This window comes from Cheilinus undulatus, linkage group 20 (genome assembly GCF_018320785.1).
Source record: "Cheilinus undulatus linkage group 20, ASM1832078v1, whole genome shotgun sequence".
NCBI lineage: Eukaryota > Metazoa > Chordata > Actinopteri > Labriformes > Labridae > Cheilinus > Cheilinus undulatus.
In genome coordinates this window covers 24,018,052-24,039,467 of record NC_054884.1, presented here as the reverse complement: position 1 = coordinate 24,039,467, position 21,416 = coordinate 24,018,052, and the positions used below count along the sequence as shown (strand labels likewise).

Here is a 21,416-nt window from a genome sequence, read left to right as displayed (position 1 = left end):
ACCGTCCATGTAACTACTTCTAGAATGAGTATATACATAATTTAAACCTGGATTAAACCCCTGACATTTTTCTACTTCATTTATAAAATATTTCTTAGTCTGTAATGTTTGCAGTGTGGTTATTTCATGAACCTAACTGCCATACTTTGTTCATGAATAAGGTAGCATTTTAAAACTTTTTTAAGATGGGAAATAAACTGTTCTGGCAAATTACATAATTTCCATCCTGGCAGAGGCGACTTCTCTCTGTGTTATACTGCAAGGTGGGGTGTCTGAGAGCTGTGGTTTGCAGCCGAACCCCTCTTATCATATCAGCCATGCCCCTAATAACTAGCCTACTTCACTTTGTCAGTAAAGTAGGATAATCTTTGGGTATCGTTGTCAAGCCTGTGTGTCTAATGCTGCCATGCTCAGGAAGTCAGCATCTGTGCTTTTACATGCACCTGACATTCTTCCTTGGTCCTCCTCATACTGGGTGCCCAGGACCCAGTGGGCTGTACATGTGTGCACTGTGGAGTGGGAGGCTGGGAGAATACCTAGGAGATGGGGCATGGGCCTGGTGCAGTTCTGGAGGATGGCCTTCAGAAGGCCAGAGCAGTACTGGACCAAGGTGACATGCAAAGTGTTAAACTAGCATATGCTCCCATACCTGACCTGACTTTGTCAGACAGGTTCTACTTAAGTGATTTCTTGATTCAACAGGTCTGGCAGTAATCAGCCCTGGGTGTGACGAGTGAGACTAAACTCAGCTTTCCAAAAAAAGTGGTAATCAGTTTAAATTAGCAAGGGCAGGGAGGTTACTTTTTTTTACATAAGGCAGGTAGAATTGGGTGTCTTTTTCCCTTAGTGATTGAAATCATCATTGAGAAACTTTATTGTTTTTTTTTGTTTTTTTTGCTCAGGCTATGTTTATCTAATATTAAAATTTGTTTAATGATCTGTGTGGCAAATATGCACAAAAAAAAAATCAGGAAGGGGGCAAACAGTTTTTCACTGCACTATACAAGTCCTTGAGCAATTTGCAAATGGAGAATTATTTAATATCATTTCTTAGGAAAATTTTCAATAATGAAAAACCAGGTATCAATATTCAAACTGCAAAATTTACTCTTAAAATTACACATTTTATGATGGCTGGATTTGTAGACAGCAATATCACACTCACGACATTTCACTCAGGGTAATTTTATTTTAAAAACTGCACACATTCATTACATTAATTACAAGAACATTTCGGCTTATGAAAAAGTTTTGATTGATAGTTTCAATCAGGCCCGGCCAAAACTTACTCAACTATTAGCTACGCTGCATGAATTAAAAAATGATGTGTGGGGTTGGTGTCAAAATATGGATTCTCTTTCATTTGTTACATTACTTAAAAAGCACACAAAACACAAGGAAACGACAAAGATATTGAGATATGTACGATCTAGGATACACATTAAAGTCATACAAGGCTGCATGGTTTATGAGGTAAGAAGAGACTATAACTTTAAGGACAGACAGATAATGATCAGGCAGATTAATTGTTTAATTCCCTTTTGCAACAGAGCAGCACAAGCTTTTTCTGCATGTGTGTTAAAAGAGGATGATGACGGGAGGAGGAGGAGGAGGAGAGGAGAGGACAGGCAGAGAAAGACTGTTATGTGGGAGAGGTGTGGACTTGTTTGTTTGGATCATGTGTCCCTTCAATAAATCATATCATCTTGGCAAAGCTCAGAAAGTACAAACATGTCTGAATCATGGATGTCAGAACTGTAATCTGTGACATGCTCTGCTTATTTCCAGTCTTTTTTTTAATTTATCCTGTGCTGTCACTCACAATAATTCCAGGGCTGCAAGGAGAAAAGGTACACATGTATCCGGCCTATATCTAAATGCACACAAATAAGCCTCCATTATGATTGACATGCTGGAGGATGAGATTGCCTAGGTGACGGAAATACAAAATACCAGACACTCACTTATAGCGAAAGCAACACACTTCAGGTATTCATCCTTAACATTGCCGTCACTGCTGTCTTGTTTCAGGCTCCATCTGCTCCATCATATCTGTCATCCTTTTATTTGTCTGCCACTCTGCACTCCTCGCTGACCTGTCTCTATATTTCATTATCTGAGGCTTCAGCCTCTCCTGCACACTAAGCCCTCTGCATGCCCTTTCTCCGTCCCCACTTTGCACTTACATGTTCGCTCCTTCTCCATGTTTCACAGCTTTAACAGAATGCATCTAGGTCACACATCAATCTTGTGTAACTCGGACCATCTGGGTGCAAAGCCGAGACTAAGTGAAAGGCTCATGGTCAGACAAATAAACGCACAAATACAAACACACACAAGCACTTGATCCAGCATAGAGGGAAAAAAGAGGCAGGCTTTTTTTGTAACCATGGGGATACAGTGTAAACAGCAGCCACGGTCAAAACTGGATTTACTGCCCCTGTGCGTGTGTTTAATAAATAATAATGGGTGTATTTCTATTCTTCTTCAGCAGGAGGAGGCAGGCGCTGAGCATGCTGGCTGCGGATGATTGAAGATCATCAATGCCACAGGCAGGAGGTAGACAGGCCAAATAAAATCAGGTGCAACTCAGGCAGGAAACAGGGCAGTTTGTAATTATTTCACATGAGAACAGCAGCTGGTTTGCTGAGCTTGTTCCTGGCGTTAATGTTTCAGAAAAAAAAACATTTTCACTGCAGTACCTCTGTGGAAAGGCTGCGTGCATACCTGGCTGAGCGGAGTTTGAGTTCATGGTAGCACTGCACAAAACTATGGTATATGAACGTGATCGGCAGAGCCAGGAGAACTATCCCGCTTACTACACACATCCCACCAAGCACCCGCCCTCCGATTGTCACTGGGTACACATCCCCGTATCCCACTGTTGTCATAGAGATGATGACCCACCATGCCGCGGCAGGGATGCTGGCGTAATCCTGGTTCTGTGCTCCTAAATCCAAACCATGCTCCAGCAGCTGAGCCAAGGCGCTGTATATCGCCATGGCGACGCACACAAACACCATCAGCATCACCATTTCTCTATAGCAGCGCCTGAGCGTCAGCCCCAGTGTCTGCAGGCCCAAGAAGTGCCTTGCCAGCTTCATGAGCCAGAACACCCGCATCATCCTCAGCACCCGTAAGAACACACCTGCGACCCCGAGGCCGGCGCCGGGCATTCCCGCCCGGGCCAGCGCCATGGTGACATAGTAAGGGGTGATGGCGATGACATCTATGATGTTCAGCGGGTGGCGGAGGAAGTCCCATTTGTCTCTGGCCACCAGGAAGCGCACGATGCACTCTGCTGTGAACCAGCCGATGCACACGGCCTCCACTATCCTACAGGAGAAAAATGAGAGGAACAGACTGTAAACAGGAAATGGCAGAGGGGAGATATGGATGATAGGAGATCATGTTTGACAATCAGGGCTATGAGGACGGAAGAAGCAAAACAGGAGTGCTACTAAGTAAATTCTTGAAAATGGGGACCACATCTTTATCAAATGCAGTGTCTAAGTAGGCACAAAAAGGCATACAGTAAATCTGTTTTCATACATGCATCTCTCAAAATCTCTAATTAAAAAGACAGATAGACTGAGTTGCATTTTTACATATATTTCTCTAAAGAATTTGTGTATGTGTGGGCTCAGGAGGTAAGACACTTTAGAAATGGGGAGCAGACATGGTAATGAAACAGCTTCTCTATGAGCATGAAGATCACACCAGTCACAGGATATAACTGTGACCACTTCTGCTCGCATCCTCATGGTGAATTTTCCTGCTATGTCCACAGATCACTTGAAAATTTAAAAAGGAGCTGGAAGTAAAATGCCTGGGGAGAAAATGTGGTCCATCTGCATTCATGAATGCAGCTCAACCCCAAAGAATTCAGGAAATCTTCAGGAGTTTTGTACATGTGTGAAAAAATTCAAATGAATCTCATTCATGTGTGCACAAAACTCCTGAAAATGTCCTTTTTTTTCTGGAAGAGCTGCATGTGTGCCTAGACATAGACAGCTGAATTACGATGATTACTTTTGGAAAGTAAGTACTCATAGCCTTGATATAAATATATCACGCTGTCTCCTCAGACCCAGCTCCCCTCGATGGGCAACCCACCCAGGAGGATTTCAGGGCCAGCCTGCCAAAAATTTCAGGAGCTCACATGTAAGAGAAAAAAGCTTTAGTATTGTTTTTTGCACACATAGAAAACTCCTGAAAATTATCAAAATTTTGTCAGATTGAACAACATTTTTCACCCAGCCATTCTAAAACTTCCTCTTCCACATCTGACAGGGGAAATTCTCTGCTATGGACAATTGACAAACAGGCAACTAATTTCTAAAAATTTCAGGAATGCATGTGTGGAAGCAGCTCATCTCACACTGACTTTATGCAGTAATTCTACTCATGAGCTAGCAGGAAACATTCCTTCCAAGTTAGGAGAAAACTGCTGCATTCAACGCATGAAAATTCAGGGGAGTTTTGTGCATGTGTGAACATACCATGTAGGACTACAGCTGGAAAACTGGACAGGTAAGGGATCTTAAACAACCAACATCCAGAACACTCCTGAAAATTTCCAGAATTTTGTCTGTGAATTTTTCACCCAGCCTTGTAAAAAATGTCCCTTCCCCACCTCTTCCACTTTTGACTGGGAAATCCCTTGCTGTAGACAACTGACAAATGTGCAGGTCAATAATTTCTAATTTTTTCAGAAGTGCATGTGTGAAAGCAGCTCAACTCACACTGACTTTATGCATAAATTTTACTCATGAGCTAGCAGAAAAAAGTCCCGAATAAGTCAGGATGAAAATTTCCCATTTTCACACATGCAGCACAATCTGAAAATTATGGGGAGTTTTGTGCATGTGTGAAATACTATGAGAGAAGAGTGATGTCAAATTACACAGCAGAAACAGATTTTAAACAACCAAAGTACAAACAATTCCTGAAAATTTCCAGAATTTTGTCTGAGTGAAGTTTGCACCAAGCCTTTTAAAAATCACTCTTTTCATTCTCTTCTAAATCTGACAGGAAAAATATCCTGCTATGGACAGTTGACAAGTGGGAACAAGCTACTAAAAATCTTCAGGAGTGCATGTGTGAAAGCAGCTCAACTCATACTAATTTTATGCAGTAATATTTCTCAGGGACTAACAGAATAAAAGTTCCTGTAAAGTCAGGATGAAAACTGCTGCATTTGCATCCACACATGCGGCGACATCTGAAAAATTTGGGGGGAGTTTTGTGTATGTGTGAAAATACCAAGAAAGAAAAAGGCTTGAAAACTTCACACAGAAGAATGGATTTAAAATAATTAACACGGACTGTGACACAAACAAGCACACAATTATCCAATCGATTTGTGAAGCAAAGGCAATTTAGAGTGAGGTGGTGGTTGTAGTTGCCATAGAAGCCATGGGTCAAGCAAATGCCAGAGCCTAAGGACATCATCACAATCAGACCAGACCAAATTATAGAGCAACTATCATCTAGCATTAAAGTAAACCAGAATCCTTTTGACCTTGATTGCAAGCTACACTTTCAGCGTTTCACCCAACCATTACAACAGACTCAAAACTATTCCAGAAAGCAGAATGCTTGAAAAGTTTAAAAAATGCTTGAAAAATTATGTCTCTCTCTAGTGTTCTTCAGTGTGGGGATCCAAATTAAATTTTTGAGGAGGTCCAAAACCACGTCCAGCCTGAGTGAGCATAACCTCACCTTATATAGAGAGAGACCACAGCAGGCTCCTCAGAGCTGAGAAGACAAGCTCTGCAAAACAGAATGTTTGAGTAAAAGGGGCACTTTTTCAGCTTTCTGGAGCCAGAACTACTCCCCAAAAAGCTGGCTTACAGAAGGGCAATCCCTCTCGGTGGCAAAATAGCTTTTTGTATGCTGACACTAATAAATAATCCATCTGTACATCCTCTCCTTTCAGCTCATAGGGACATAATAAATCTGGTTATTACCTGTTTTGTTTGTCTTTCTTGTGTACAGGGAAATAAGTGAACCTGCCAATAAAGGCATTCAAATTAATAGTGAAGCAGAAGTGGGAGGCTCAGTTTAATAATTAACACTGCACTTTTGTTGATGGTATGGATTGGTTATTGATCTTCCCTCTTTGTTTTGGTATCTGAAGTGAGGATCCTAATGTTCACTGCTGCCTGACTATTGTCATCTTGCTTTGTTGATAGAAGGGGCATCATTTTTCGCTTATTAGGAGAACAAATTTCACCTATCCTAATTGTGCAAAATTGTCTTATGTTTTAGATATATGGTGTACAAGTAGAGGTTGATTTTTAAAAATCTTTTCAAGGAAAAGGCAGCAGCATATTATGAGGCAACGCTGAGGTTGGATTACTGTTTGTCTATGCATAAACCTTCTCGGTGATAAATTGATTTGATTTGTCTAGTGTGTAGACATGCATTTATTATTCATAAAGCGTTGATCATGATAGAAGCGTTTGGAGCTCATGACATGGAGCCAGCAGACTATTACGCACACCATTTTTGAGATATTTATGGTTTAACTTGTGCATATGAGTTGCAGCTTCCTTTAGTAGGCAACTCTAAATTTGGCTGCCCTTTCTCCTACCTGTGCTCCTCCACAGTAGTTTTTTTCGCTGTGTCCCAGTCCGGAAGGGTGCTCGCGCACAACATGATCATAGAAACGATCACAAAGATCACGGACACTGAAGCCAACAGCTGCGCCACAAGTGAAGAGTTTGGCTCCTCGAATGCTTTGCGCATCATCTCGAGCCATCTCGCACGCCTCGTGAGCACTGTCCGTTGGACCGGCTCTGCTGGGCTAGGAGGTTCATCCCCTGACACTCTGATGTCTCCCTCAGACAGAGAGTCTATTCCAATCTCGGACATCCTGTCATCCAGGCGTTTCTGGCAGCAGGAGTCCAAGTGCGCGCTCTCCAGTCCCCAGTAGAGCATCTCTGAGTAGAAGGACAGCTCACACACTCCAGGAACAAAGCGGAGTTTACCCGAGCGCACATACAGCATGATGAACACAAAAGCCTGCGCGTGACGGTCGAAGAAAAACTCATTTCGGTCCCGGTCGTAGTCATCGCACAGTTCAAGGACCTCTTTCTCGGTTGCGCATGCATGAAGGCGGCTGACGCGCCGGAGAGGGAAATCCCTGATCACCTCACGGGTGAAGGCGTACCGGGTCCCCCCTACGTTGAGCACGCAGATGCTCTTCCCGAACTTCATCTTGGCAGCCTGTAACCAAACTTAAAACTCTCTTTCTTCTCCGTCCACTCCCCCTTCCATATCAGGACTTTGGAGACTTCGGGGGGAGGTGGGGGCACCGATTCCCCGTTCCCCGGGGCGTTGTTCGCTCTGGTCAAAGGTGTTCCTTGAGCTCCAAGGCGGTTGGAAACTATCACCTCTGTCCCTCACTCCTCTTCTCCTCCCTCTGTAGCCTGTAGAGGAGGCTCTCCACCCCAGTCAGGGGGAGCCAATCCCATCAATGATGTCACATGCGCGCACGGACGCATGCACGGTTTGAGAGAAACACATAAAGGAAAACAACAGTGCGTAATTTTACGCACATTTATCCCGTATGTGTCGCCGTCTCCAGACAAAACAAATATTTTTAAAAGTTGATTTGTTCGGTTCATTCCATTCCAACAAGACAGAAAAACAAGAACGTTTATAATCATCAACAAACATGAAGAAACAAAACTTTAGGGTTTAGTCAACTGTTGCACCCAAGATTATTTTATAGGAAGATTCAAACTGCTAAGTTGAATGTTGTATCATTTCATAATAAAAAATGTGATTCTGAAATGATACAAAAAACAGCCAAGCAAAACAATGTGTGCACACTAACATTATGGGAACAACCTTAGTCGATAAAACAATACAAATTTGGATAAATTAAGTACATTTCATGACTTCCAGTGAGTATATCCTGATAATACGTCTAATAATGTGGACGAAATTGTTTCAAAAGTGTTACATAAATTACTAGTTTGGTTGCTTTTGGTGTGAATAACGCACATTTCTTGAACTAAACGATCTTCAGCCAGTTTTATAGGTAACGGTTCTCGTACCTGCGCGTGTGAGCGTCTGGGTTTGCGCGTGCGCGCCCCCCTCGCGACGTCACCAGTCAGTGGTTTTTCGGGTTGATCCGACTTCTTTTGGCTGCCGTGAGTTCACTGTATTGTAAAGCGAACAGTGAATCCGAGGAGGAGAAGGGGGGGCTGATTTGCCAGAAAAAGACTCCCAATTTGGCTCACATCCGGAGTCTCGAAGATCATAATTTATCGCATCTTTTACGTTTTAAGACATCGAGTTTTATTGTTTTTATTAATTTATTCTATTCCTCGTAGTTTATGGTTTACGTTAACACTCCGGGAGGGCAGAAATGGCGGCCAACATGTACCGGGTCGGAGGTATGTATGTCAATGTGGATCTTTTTATCAAACAGAATGCCCTCCACTTTTGCATCACTGTGTGGTTATAGAGCCATACTGTAGCTTGTGTGCAACGTATATTGAGAAACGGTTGTGTTACATTAACTGAGGCGCATTAAGTTGTAGCAGTAAGGCGATAATTTCTAAATATTTAGGGATTCAAAATGGGTCAGGCCTCGCGTCTGTCGTGGCCACAGCAGCTAGCCGCCAGCTTGCTAAATAGCTAGCTTACAATGTAAACATTTTTGTATCGTCTTTACCTTTGTTGCTCTTTGGTTTCGGCTTAATATGACCAGGGAGACGGAAAATTGACACGCTGAGGGACTTCTAGACTAGACGTGTGTTTTAAAGGTAGCTAAAACGTTACCACGGGCAGTCTGAGGCTGCCTTTGTATTTGCCTCTTCTGGCATGCAGCCATTAGTACGAGTCCTTATTTAGCTAACGTTAGCAACAGCAATGGCCTCACTGATTAGCACAATTGCTGCCGTAGCGCTCGTCTCGCAGTATCGGATCAATACATCTAACAGTATAGATAACCTGAGATACATTGGATTTTTTAAAATGTTCACCTAGATTCACCTCAAGAGTAATTAATAAGCCGATTGGCTCCACTGGCTGACTAAATTGTTAGCAGTTTCCTGGAATTCACATCAAATAATAGCCTCGATTCATGGCGTCGTTGCGTCAGGTTGGATTAACACCTCTATTAACACATACTTTTAATCTACAGAGAGACCCTGATTATTCCCAGACTGTGTAAATAGTCGACCAGACACATAAACAAACAATACGCATCTTTGAACGGGTGATATTTTTGCAACTGTGATCATTGTAGTTTAGTTTCTTTATTGAATGTTTCAGTTGGTTGTTCAAACCGTCACCTTAACGGCTGATCTCCTGCATTCAAGTGCTGTCTGTAAACTATAACTCCTACCACTCTGAACTTGCTATAACTTTTATAATCCATAGTTTCTTATGGTATTAACCTCTTCAAGATTTGACATCTCATACATATGGATAGTCCCACTCTGTGCAGTACTAGAATAGCATATTTACATCAGTTGAAAATTGATGCTCTTTTTTACAAGCCTTCAGTTTCTACAACTACAGGTTTTGAACCCACCATCAGACAAGAGTTGTTTTTACATAAAAGTTACATCATCAGAAATTTTTCCTAGAAACATGACAGTAAAGGCAGTAAAGCTTCCTGTGTCCATACTATAACCACACAATTAAAAGCCAGAGGGAGCCAGTATTGGTTCATTTTTTCTAATCACCAAAAGAGCAGGAAAACTCCTACAAAAAGTCTAAAGCCCTGAGTATTTCTGCAGTTATTACACCTTTATATCTTGATATTAATTTCTACACTGTGTCAAATTAGTGCCAACTCAAAGCGGGTTACAGTGTTGCAGAAGCGTGAGAGAGCAGGGCACATAAACTCACAGCAAGGGCTCCACGCATGCGTGCAGTCAGTCGTGCATGCACAACATGAATTCACACTAGGGGTGTACGGTTCACCAAGGCCACAGTTCGATTCGTACCTTGGTTTTTGGGTCATGGCTTGGTATTGATTCAGTTCATCGGCTAAAAAAGGAAACAAAGTCCTGAATTTATAGGCCTAATTCTGGGTTCCCCTCATTTATAATTTTCAATCTGACCATCAAGTAGCTTACAGTTTGATATTACAAGTGTTAGAACTACCTGTGATATGTTGCTAGGCTGTGTTATATTAATCATGAAAAAAAGAGTAAAAACATAAAAGTGCAAAATAAAGCAATGGAGAAATGAATAGTCTAATATCTCATGAGAGTGATAAAATGAATACAATGTGATGCTGAAAAAATATCTGTATTTTAGAGCCTTTTAAGGTACCAAAGTTATGATTTATGTAGAGTGCCATAGGGCCCTTTGAAATCTGTTTTATTTTTTGCCAAAGTCAGTTTTTTCCTTACCGTACCTTACCACTAATTTTACCATAAAAAAGAGTGTCCTGTTTATGTAAATGAATAAAACTTTCACTAATTAAATAGAAATAACCTTAAATTTATTGATAAAGGGCCACAGTTGGCCCAGGAGCCATTGTTTGGTTAACCCTGATATAAAACAATTATAACCAGTGTAATAGTCAGATATTTCCAACATTTCAAGACACGTCCACATGTGTAATCACATCCTTACTGATGTTTATAATGTAAATGAAGGAATCCTTCTGTTATCTCAAACACAGAGTGATAGTAACTTAATAAGAAAATAACATTAAAGTTAAATGGTTAAAAGTAAACCTGTTAACTACATTTTCTTTCCTCTTTCAGCCCATAACAGTCCATGCAGTTTGATGCTGCATTGTTCTACCCCTGACTGTAACAGTTCTCTCCTCATCTCCCTCCATCCTCGCTGTCTCTCCGTCTGCCTCATATCAGACCGCTACGTTAAAGCAGACACGTACTGGCTCGTTAAGCAACCAAAGGGAACTACAGTATCTACAGGAGGAATTATTAAGCTAAATGATACTCAAATGTAACATCTCTGGTGTGGTGAGGTAAAATAACTTGGAAGCATGGATGACTTTTCTTGAAGGTGCAACATTACGTTGCCTTGTACTGCCCCGTGTTGAGCTACGTGATGTTTGCTGGTGTTTTGTGCAGCTGCTTTGACATGCTTTGTATTGTTTAGGAGGGGGCGGGGTGAGTGTTTGTGAAGTGAGGCACAAGTGATCCCAGGAACATATTGCCCGGATATACGTTCCTCTTTCTAGAAAAAAAAACAGCATTTCAGTCAAATTCATTCAATTTGGTAGATGGTAGATTCCGTTTTTATTGGCCATTTCCGCGATTCTGTCCGCGATTCCGTTAACGCGGAAATCATAGGGCCCTGGTGCCTTGACATCGTCATGTAGTTGTTAGTAAACAGGACTTTAAACGCTATAGGCTGATATGTAGGGGTAGAGAACACCTGCTAAAGTGTGTTTCCCTGGTGAAAAATCATGACTTGTACTGGTCAGTGAAGGACCACAGAATAACTCGTAAACACAGGCTGGGACGTTGTAACGAGTCTAAGCAAAGGGCATAAATACACACTCATAGCCGCTGTTCTGTACTCCTGCATACCTGTGTAAGGGTTCCAAACTGTATTGGCATAGCTAAAGTCCCTGCTTTTACATGCAGAGGCTTTTTAAAAACAGTGTGGAGGATGGGAAGAAGCCAGTTAGTCTTGTCACCCCTCTGATACTGCACCCATAGCTAGCGTTTCTTCTTGGCATGTTTTTTTTTTTTTTTTTAATAGCTGTTTCTCCTTCGTTGGCTGTTTCTAAGCGGTTAGCTAACACTTCCTGCCACCTATATTGATGAGAATACAGTCATGTGTGTCGTTTTTCTTAATTCAGACCATAGACTGCAGGAATAATTGAAATGTTATCATCATGAGACTACATGTGCCGAACTGTGACCCCTGAACTGTCACCGCTTGGGTCAATATAAATACTGTTACACCCCTGAATCACATAGCACTTTGCTCCTCTGCTGGCTGTATCGACCCTGTTACAACCTTTGTAACACCTCTGTTACAACCTAAGAAGCTTGCACAGGGGGGAAATTACTTTGTACTCCTTTTGTGCTTCTGTGCCATTCACTGAAAAGGTGAAATGTCACAGAAGGGCGTCAGTATCACACTATGAAACCGTTCTGTGAATGTTCCTATAGTGAAGGCAGAACATACCCCATAGGGGTGAATATAACTCCTTGCCCTGGTAGTCTGATCTGACCATAAATTGCCCTATTACTTGCAGAGGTGTTGCCAACATCCTTGTGCAGTTTACACAGTTCTCTCACTCTCTATTGCTTGTGGCAACTTTTGGTTGAATATTGCTGATAATTGGACTTCTCTCTAATCTTTGGTACCTATTTATACTATATACTACTAAGAGTTTGTGTTTTCTAATCAAATTAATAAAACATCTGGCATCAAAGTAATACAGGTTTTGAAAGCCTTGATTAGTAGACTCACCAAATGCATGTGATTTGACATATTTATCTTTTCATTAAGTAGTTAGTGTGTAGGTCTTAGTTATTACAGTTTTTTTTAAGACTCAAATACAGTGCGAGGCATGGCCTGAAAGGCTAACAGTATATCAAGTCCAGGCTGGGTCGAATCAGGCTGTGTCCTCAGGCTAGAAGTCATGTTTATGTGGATTTTGCCGATGAACTGTTGAGAACTCTGAATTAGAGATATCCCTTCTGTTTATTTCCCTTAGAAGACTTTAACAGTATGGTTACTGTGTCATAGACTTTGAAAAATGAAGCAGTGCATATAAACCTGCTTTGGAATTTGATATTCTGTCAAGCTTGCTTACTACATTTGGAGAGTACAAACAAACAGTCTTTAGATATGTTTTTATCCTCGACCTTGTTGTTACAATTGCTGATTGTTGTGACTTTCATAACAGATATAAATACTTCTAGTGTTGGCTTTACTGAAGGAAAAAAAATGAGAACTGGCTCACCCTGTTTTCTTTGTTTGGTTTTTGTTTCAGTAAGGTGGAAATGGGATGGTGTTGGAAATATACAAGTTAAGAATTACATACACACCCTAGTTGCTTTTTGAGGTGTGCATTTTAAACTGAATTCAATCCAGTATGACAGATCTGAAAAATTCTACATTTTGAAGATTATTTGTGGCAGTTTCTTAGTTGGATGTTTCCAAGATATTGTCAAAAAAATGGAAACTTTTGCTGGCCTACCTCTTTGATCTGTTAAAAACTGATAATAAGACAGTGAGGGATTTGATAAAGAATATAACCAGTGAAAACAATTTTTATAGGGGATTATGGTTATGTGTAAGTTAACAGTGGTACCTAGCACTTTTCGAGATGGCATTGAATAGTGTTGGTAGTTTTGTTTGTATAGTATAGCTAAAAATGGTGAATTGTCAGTATTGGCAGATATGAAAACTTCAGCCGATATTTACAGCTGATGTTCTGACTATAAAAATCTGTCTTTATCAGCTGTGAATATTGGTCGTATGAACGAATAAATAAGTGGAGTTTTAGGCTGGACCAACAGACCTACGTCAGCCTAAGTCTTTTTCTTTATTCATGATCATTCCTTACGCTTTAAGATGTGTTTTAAGGACTGAAATCTGTTAATTTGTTCATCCTTAAACTGTACATTTCATGCTTTAAGGACCAAAGCAGTTTTTCCCCACAGGATTTTTGAAGACTGTGATGGGGGACCCCAAACCTTCTACAGGGGTCCGGGAGCATGTTCCCCTCACTAAAAAATGTTTCAAGTTAAATGCACCAATCTTGTGCATTTTTAGAGCAAATCCAGTTGAAATCCAGCAAGAGTTTCATAATTTGTATTAAATGCAGTGATCCGTTTTCCCACTATACCTAGACTGATCCATATGACAAAAAAAATAGACCAGTGCAGCTGCTGAGTTTGTTCAGTGTTGAAGACATCCCTGTGTTCAGTTTCACTGGCAAGATGTGTTTGGAACTTTTTTGATAAAGTGAAGATGGTGAATGCGTTGGGAAGCCATGCACCTTGAATGCCATTTATGTCAGAGTTTGCTTATAGACCTTTATTAAACTCAAGAAGAAAACAGCTAAGATAGTTAACGGTGCTAGATGATACAAATGATGAAAAAAATGCATTCCCTTTTTATTTTAACAAATACAAGGATACTGTGAAATTGTTGGAGAAAGTTGGTGTTTAAGTAACATTGACAATAGTAGGGTGTGATATAGCAAGTGTCACTTGTTCTATAAAAATTGGTTGTAAAATTTTGAAAATGTCTCAAAACACTCATCCTTATATGTGTGATTTATAGGTGCCTGAATGATATGGATAGAAAATGCAAAGTTCAATAACATTGAGTACTGGCTTAATGATCTGCCAATCAGCGAAAAATAAACTAAAAACAGGTGCTCATTTGTTATAACTTACAGCATGTCCTCTGTTGAATTTCATCCTTGACACAAGGACAATTTTGTAGCATGGTTCTCCTGAATCAAGAATTAATCCAAAAGCAGGCTCTTTTAAACCACTAAAATGGTATCAGTTATTCTGAGAGTAGCTTATAGTTGACTTCAGCTTTATCTGATGGCGACTAAATAATGTCACATATGACAGTCTGGCTACAGACCTCTACTTGCAGGCCTCCTCCACTGGCCCAGATATTATGAAAGAAGCAGTAAACTAAAATTGACTCCCTGTTTAACATTGAAAGCATTCGTTTATCAGAAGACTCAACATTTTTATGTTTGCTATAGACTGGCTTACAGTAATGTATTTGCACTCAATATTGATTTATTCTTATTTCACTCAGGACCACTTTATCAAAAAACACACATGATTTGGGGCTATAAATATTTCTTTATAAGTAGTTAATAAACATTTATTGTCATTATATATGTTTGGTGGTATGGCTGTTCTGGGATCCCCATGCCCTTCCACAGGCCTACGTGGAAAGCAATGAGCAGGAACAGCACAGGAACGTGTGCTGTTCCTGCTCTTCCTATGCTGATAAGTAAAGCCTATGGCAGGGAGAGTAGCAGCAAAAACCCTGAGCAGACCAGGCGTCAGTGACAACAGAATGACGTTGATTTAGTCAGAAGCAGAATCATGGGATAGCTGGGGTGGAGGAGGGCTGCAAGAGCAGCTTCCAGAGAGAGCGGTAGAGCATAGACACACAAGAGCAGTTTAAATAAGGCACCATTAGAGTTATTAGCCAATAGCTTAGATTTAACCAGTTGGCCATCAGCTGATGAGGGTTGTTTTAGATCAGCCGATCTCAATTATGGCATTGCTTGACTCTGAAGCCTGCCTGAACTAATACTACATGCTCGGTTCATTGAATAACTTTATTGTCAAGTTAAAGGGCATTACAACACTGTGGGATAAGTTAGTTGTGGTAGCTTATATTTTTATGCCAACTACAAGCAAGTTTGAAAGTTACAATAACTCCATATTTTTTATGTGATCTAATCTAAAATGATGCACCTTGTACATCACTTTAGTATCAATATAATGCCGTGATGGTGTCTCTCAGCGCGCTCTGTTAGAAAACACTGATATTTAACATAAATCTACTTTATTTGCTGTGATAAATTCCGATTTTTGCTATGTGTATAGTTAGTGTTTGCTCATACTGCATTAATGACAAAACTGTAAAACGTGTGCAGCCCCAGTTCTGAACTGAACTGCATTATACTGAATGGTGTCCCATCCCCCTCCTTATTTGCAAATGCTGTAGGCAAAATATTAGAAACCTTTCTCCAAATAATGCAGCCTAATTCAACACTACTGCAAAGTATGACACAAGCATTGATCACATTGTTGAATAAATACGTTTCTGAAAGTGTAAAGCAGAACTGAGCAGTATAATCCTCTAAATTAACACAACAGAATTGCTCTTCCATTTGTTTCTTTTTACAGGTAAACCCAATGAATTTGTCACTGATGTGTCAGTCTTACATGTTGTGTGTAACTGATCTGATGGAGTGTGTTTTTATCTGTTGCAGATTATGTGTTTTTCGAGAACTCCTCCAGTAACCCTTACCTGATCCGCCGAATAGAAGAACTCAACAAGGTACTGAGCTGTTTGTGTCATTTTGTGTGTGTTTATGCCTTTTTGGTGCCTGAGGTCAAATAGCTAGGATTCCTCTCTGTTCCTCTCCCCTCCGCCTCTTTGCAATGATGTTTGTGACTTAAATGTTTGTAATTTGATGAAATGTGCGAGTGTTCCTTGTCTCCTCCTAACTGCCGTTGGTATCACAGGACACACCTGTGGGAGATAATGTGTGTGTAGGCGTGGATTCATTATTGTGATGAACTTTGGCAAGAGCTCAACTAGCTTTTGATTAAAGATCAGTTAATACCAGCTCTGAAAATGAACATGGACTGATGTTTTTCTGACAGCATTTGAACACTTCACTCCCATGTTTTAGTAATTTCCTCACGTTATTTTAGTTCAGACCAGAGGGAAAGTAAGACATTTTATAGAATCTATAAAATGCCTGTGAGACTAGATCCCTCCAGTTTCCATTTGCACTCAGTTACACAGATAAATGCATGTTGACATCAGATGTGGGTGGGAAAATGTCAGATCAGGTCAATATTAGCCTGAATAGAATGGTGCATTAAAAAGTTAAGGTAGGGGACATTGCTATTTTAGTAAGAGATAAAGGGGGTAGACTAATAAAAGGAACTCCCTGCTGTATGATGCAATCTGTGCAACAAATAAAGCTATTATGAAGAGGCTGCATCTACACTAAAGATGTGTCTCTTTGAAAGTGTGCCTTTAAAAACAAAAACCATCCTCAGTCAGAGGTTGTTTCAGCTTAGATATCATCTCTATTTGGACTAAAACACCTCATAAAAAAGACACAAGTACCAGGGTACACTAGGGATGTTTGTTGTTTGCTGTGGTAATGTGGACACAGATTTCCTACTCTGTGGCTGGTTGTTTGGTTGTAAAACTAATGTAAATACAGCCGCTAAGATGAAAGCAAAGACCTGAGATTTTCTTTGTTCTTCAGATGTCAGTAAAGGACACAGAAAAGTAAAGTTTAAGTCTTGATTAGAATTGTTTTTATTGGGATGAAATGACTGTTCAGTATGAACCTTGATACAGTCTTCAGGATTCTGTATGATGTGATTTAGTGTTGTGTAGGGATGCACCGATATCACATTTATACAGACTAGGGCTGAAACCTCAAGGCTTCACTTAAATCAGTCCTGTATCCATATACACCCATGCTGTAATTTTGCGCAGTGTCCTCTGTGTTGCACGGCGTGCTGTGTTTCGCATGGACGGCTATTTGTGTGACACAATGTACTTGTTTTGGCTGTTACTATAACGTAACATGCATGATTTGAGGTGTGAAAATCACGAAGGAAGACAAGTTGATGCACTGATGTTTACAGGCACTTGTCCTGCGTTTTTATGCATCCATTGGTCGTGGCTTTATGGCAAATATGGCACTATTCCTGCACCGGTGAACCTACGCAAATCTCTGAGTTGATCTCGCCTGCATGACTCGCTGCTGTGAGACATCGCTCAGTTTGTGTCTGCAGACTTCAGGGAGATTCATAAACTTTTCTCTCTCTTCCGCATGCACACGTTATATATTTAATTATAAATTATTTAAAATTCAGCACACTGACATCTTGATTACAGCATATTTTTCCAAAAGTTTCAGCATCCTGAATAATTTGATAAGACTTATATTGATAATGAATTGACACCAATAAAATAAAAACACGCTATTGCCACAGACAGTGACTGAGACTAAATAGGTCAAAGTTCATCATCATGTAGTCAGGATTCAACAGGTCATAGAAGCAGCGTTAACCCTTAAAATGTGTTCTCCATGTCAGTGGATGGTCTTAAAGGTCAGATTTCTATGGTGGATGAGCTCACAAACAAAAATGTGCAAAAAATTAAGAGTGAACACCCTGTGAAAAATAGACCACATTCCTGTAATCTAAAGATTCACCTTCCAGACATCATCAGACCACTGTGTGAATGATGAAACTTTATTCTTGCTAGAATGTGAAATATTACATTCATGCATAAACTAGAGGATATTAAAATGATGAGGTATCTCTGTAATGACAAATTGGAAAATAGAAATAAACTACAATAGAAGAAATAAAGTGTTGGCACTCAAATGTCCTGGAAGAGGATCCCTAAAACCCCAAATATGGCATAATCTAATGTCATTATTTAACTTACTTTCCTTGTAACTTTAATAAATGTAAACTGTCTTCAGAACTTCATTGCACTTTGTAAAATATATTTTCTTTGGAGAACCTGTTAATACCAATTTTTAATAAAGAAATAGTTCATTTAAGGGACCCAGCTTCTTTTCTCATTTGTCTAGTACTACTTCTCCTGAAAAGCAAAAGTGACAGATTAAAACAATGCAATATTTCTTGTTAGAGTACTTGATTAATCGTCAGAAAAATCGATTGAGCACTCAATTACAAAAAGAATCTATTGCTGCAGCCCTAATCCAGACCTTGTACAGAACTTGCATCTGGGCACTCATTGATACTGAGTACAAATATGAGTACTTGATAATGTAAAGGACAGTTTTCTTCAGCTGCTCAGAAAAATGCTGAAAAGTGCTCCAAAATGTAAAAATATGAATCTGGTGTAGAAATCTGTGGTGGAATCTGCAAAATTGAAGTTAATTAGCAAACTTAACAAGCTGAAAGATGGAAAATATGATGCATTCAGGTAACATCAGTAAATTAGACAACTGCATTCTATATGTTATATGTTCAAATGTCACAGCAAAAACTTTTTGATGAGAAACTTCAATAAATGCAGCTGTGAATATGAAGAATGTGCTTATATTTGAAGCACATAAAATAGATGTGACAGACTAAATCACAGCTTTTTAACTCAAGCACTACTCATCTAAGACCACTTGTAGTTTGAATATTTGCCCTCATTTCGTCCTTCCACCAAACTATAGAAAGTATCAAGATCAATAAGGAGTATTGATAAGGGTATCAATATCAATAAAAATTAGTGATCCACATCCCTAATAATAAGAGGCTAACACCGTACTTTAAAATCATACTGAATACAGTATCTGCATTGTTTTACGAGTACGAGTTTTTAGGCTTGATATTGGTACTGATAGTAGATACTGGTATCAGTATATCTGTTCATTATATTGATATTACCTGTAAAGGTGCAGTGTGTAAAATTGGAGAATATTGGCAACATACAACAGTGAGATTCTAAATGAAGATGCTTACTTGTGGTGGTAGCCGCGGAAACCAGTTGAATTTAACTGTAGAAACATGCAAGATGCAAAATTCCCAAGTGTTGGAGTCCGTGGAGGGTACCCTACCTATGTATAAATAAAATTGTTGTTATTGTAAGTTCAGTGACTCTTTGTTAGTATTGGTCACATCTTCTCTCAGCATTTCTCCTCTATCCTGATGATGCAGTGCACAAAGTGCTTCAAGAGTCACATTCAAGTTGGACAAAACTGTCAAATATGACATTTTTATAAGTTCTTAAAGCATTAAATCACCTGTTAAGCAGAAACAGAAAGAGAAGACTTGTAATCAAATTGATAACACTGAGCCATCACGACGGAATCTGAGTTTGGGAAATTTTTATTGTAAAGTGTTGTGATTATAATATTTGACCCATGTCTTATCTGTGAACGAGGAGTTTCCAGCTATTTAAAGCATCTGTTCTTGGCCTGCAGTTTAGCTGGAAGAGCAGCGGGAGTTGAACACAGTTATGAAAATCCCAGTAATACCCACTCATACCTTTTACTCTCCATCAGTCATGACATTTAATACTGGCTCAGTCTTTAAGTCTGTCAGCCTAATTACACCGAGACAATCAATCAATCATCTGGTCAAAAGCTCTATCGCTGCTCTGGTCAGCCTGTCATAGCAGCATAGCTTGACAATTACACAAAGGAGCAAGGCCTCTTGAGAAATTAGAGGCTCATGCATGGAGGTGTTGCCAGCTCTTTCACTAAACCTAGCTCCTCTCTGTGTTTCAGACAGCCAGCGGGAACGTGGAGGCAAAGGTGGTGTGTTTCTACAGAAGGCGAGATATTTCCCACAGCCTCATCCAGCTCGCAGACAAACATGCAAGTGAGTAAAAGTTCCTGTCTCTCGCATTCAGACACACAACCCATTGCTCAGGTCTTACATGAATGAATAACACAGACCCTTCAACTTAAATGTGCACATAAATATACCCCTAGCATAAAACTCAAAATGTGTCAAGCACTGATCTATTTTATGGAACCAATTTTCTGCACCTCTTTAAAATTATGAAATGCATGTCTTCTTTTGTGTTTTAAAATCTATTTTGGTGTTCATCGGGCACATTTCACATCAATAAATCTAATTTACACACAAGGAAGGCAGGCTTTAATTGCCAAATGTAAATGAAAAGTTTAATTTTTTATCTGTGTAATATTACTGTTGGGTGCATGCACGACTGGGGAATGTGCTGAAAAGAAAGAGAGCAGAGGAAGTCCACTGGTGAATGAACTTAGTCTTTAGTAAGTTCTTTCATTGAGGTGTGCTGTTTTCTGTTCAAACTGGAGCTTCTTGTGCCCTTGATTGAATAATTATCTTCAGTCACTTCCTGCCAATGCTCTCCCACACTTGTATTTTATGATAATTTTTGCGATATGTGCCATCATCAACAAGCCTCACACACATGTTTAGGTAGTGTAATATCTAGTGAAACTTTCGAAACATGGATGTTTTATTTGAATGTATTATGGATAATAAATACTGCCAAAAGAGCAGAAACAGAAAACCAAAGATAAAAAAAAGGGGGGCAAGGTGGAACAATGCGTCTGGAAGAGCTGCAGGTAAGAGGCAGGGTCAGTTTTAGTCAGTTGGAGGCCTTGGGCAAAGACAATATGAGGCTCCTCCCCCTTTAGCTTAAAGCATTGAGTGGAACAATACACAAAGCATCTCTTAAGTTAACAGAAGTTTACAGTAAATATCCAAATATGAGATTTGAATATCTAAATAGCTAACCATGATAGCATCATAGCTCAGACTCATCACACACAAGACTTTAGACCAAGTGGAACTGACATAAAATACATACTCATTATCAGTGACGTATTATTTCTTCTGACACTTTACAGGCATTTCTATGTGGTCTATTGCATCCCATTTAACCACACTCATCTCAATTATGGATCAGTTGATCTATAAATCTGCCTTAGATCCCTGGTTTTTGATTGTGGCTCTCGCAAAAAAATATTTTCAAGATGATGTGACTCTTGGTTAGGATAAGGTTAAGTACCACTGAGCAAGATGGATAATGAGCATTGCATTTGTGTCAAAGGTGGAGTGAAGCGTATGTGCAGGATATTAGTGGAGCAGATAAGTGAAATCATCGTTTAAATGATGATACAAGCATGAAATTTGGTACATGTACTCTTCAAGGTCTACTCTTTTCAAAAATAACGCTGG

General features: G+C 39.8%; 2 protein-coding genes across 3 annotated transcripts in view; one reads left to right on the top strand and one right to left on the bottom strand.

Moving 5' to 3' along the window:
* Positions 1 to 1,169: 1,169 nt before the first annotated feature.
* On the bottom strand, positions 1,170 to 8,850 carry kcng3 (potassium voltage-gated channel, subfamily G, member 3). Of its 2 annotated transcripts, none has more exons than XM_041815240.1 (2): positions 6,599 to 7,438; positions 1,170 to 3,336 (listed from the first exon to the last, which is right to left on the bottom strand). In XM_041815240.1, exons 1-2 carry the CDS (start codon positions 7,222 to 7,224, stop codon positions 2,691 to 2,693), a joined length of 1,272 nt encoding a protein of 423 aa, XP_041671174.1. In that variant the 5' UTR covers positions 7,225 to 7,438; the 3' UTR covers positions 1,170 to 2,690. The 2 variants fall into 2 exon arrangements, 1 of the variants encoding a protein (XP_041671174.1); XR_005993470.1 differs by lacking the exon at positions 6,599 to 7,438 and adding an exon at positions 8,693 to 8,850 and having other exon boundaries at positions 3,201 to 3,336.
* mta3 (metastasis associated 1 family, member 3) overlaps positions 8,134 to 21,416 on the top strand; it is a 43,488-nt gene continuing 30,205 nt past the window's right edge. The window contains exons 1-3 of the mRNA XM_041815239.1: positions 8,134 to 8,411; positions 15,953 to 16,020; positions 19,973 to 20,066. Coding sequence (XP_041671173.1) covers positions 8,384 to 8,411; positions 15,953 to 16,020; positions 19,973 to 20,066 — 190 coding nt within the window. The 5' untranslated portion in view covers positions 8,134 to 8,383. The remainder of the gene's footprint in view (positions 8,412 to 15,952; positions 16,021 to 19,972; positions 20,067 to 21,416) is intronic.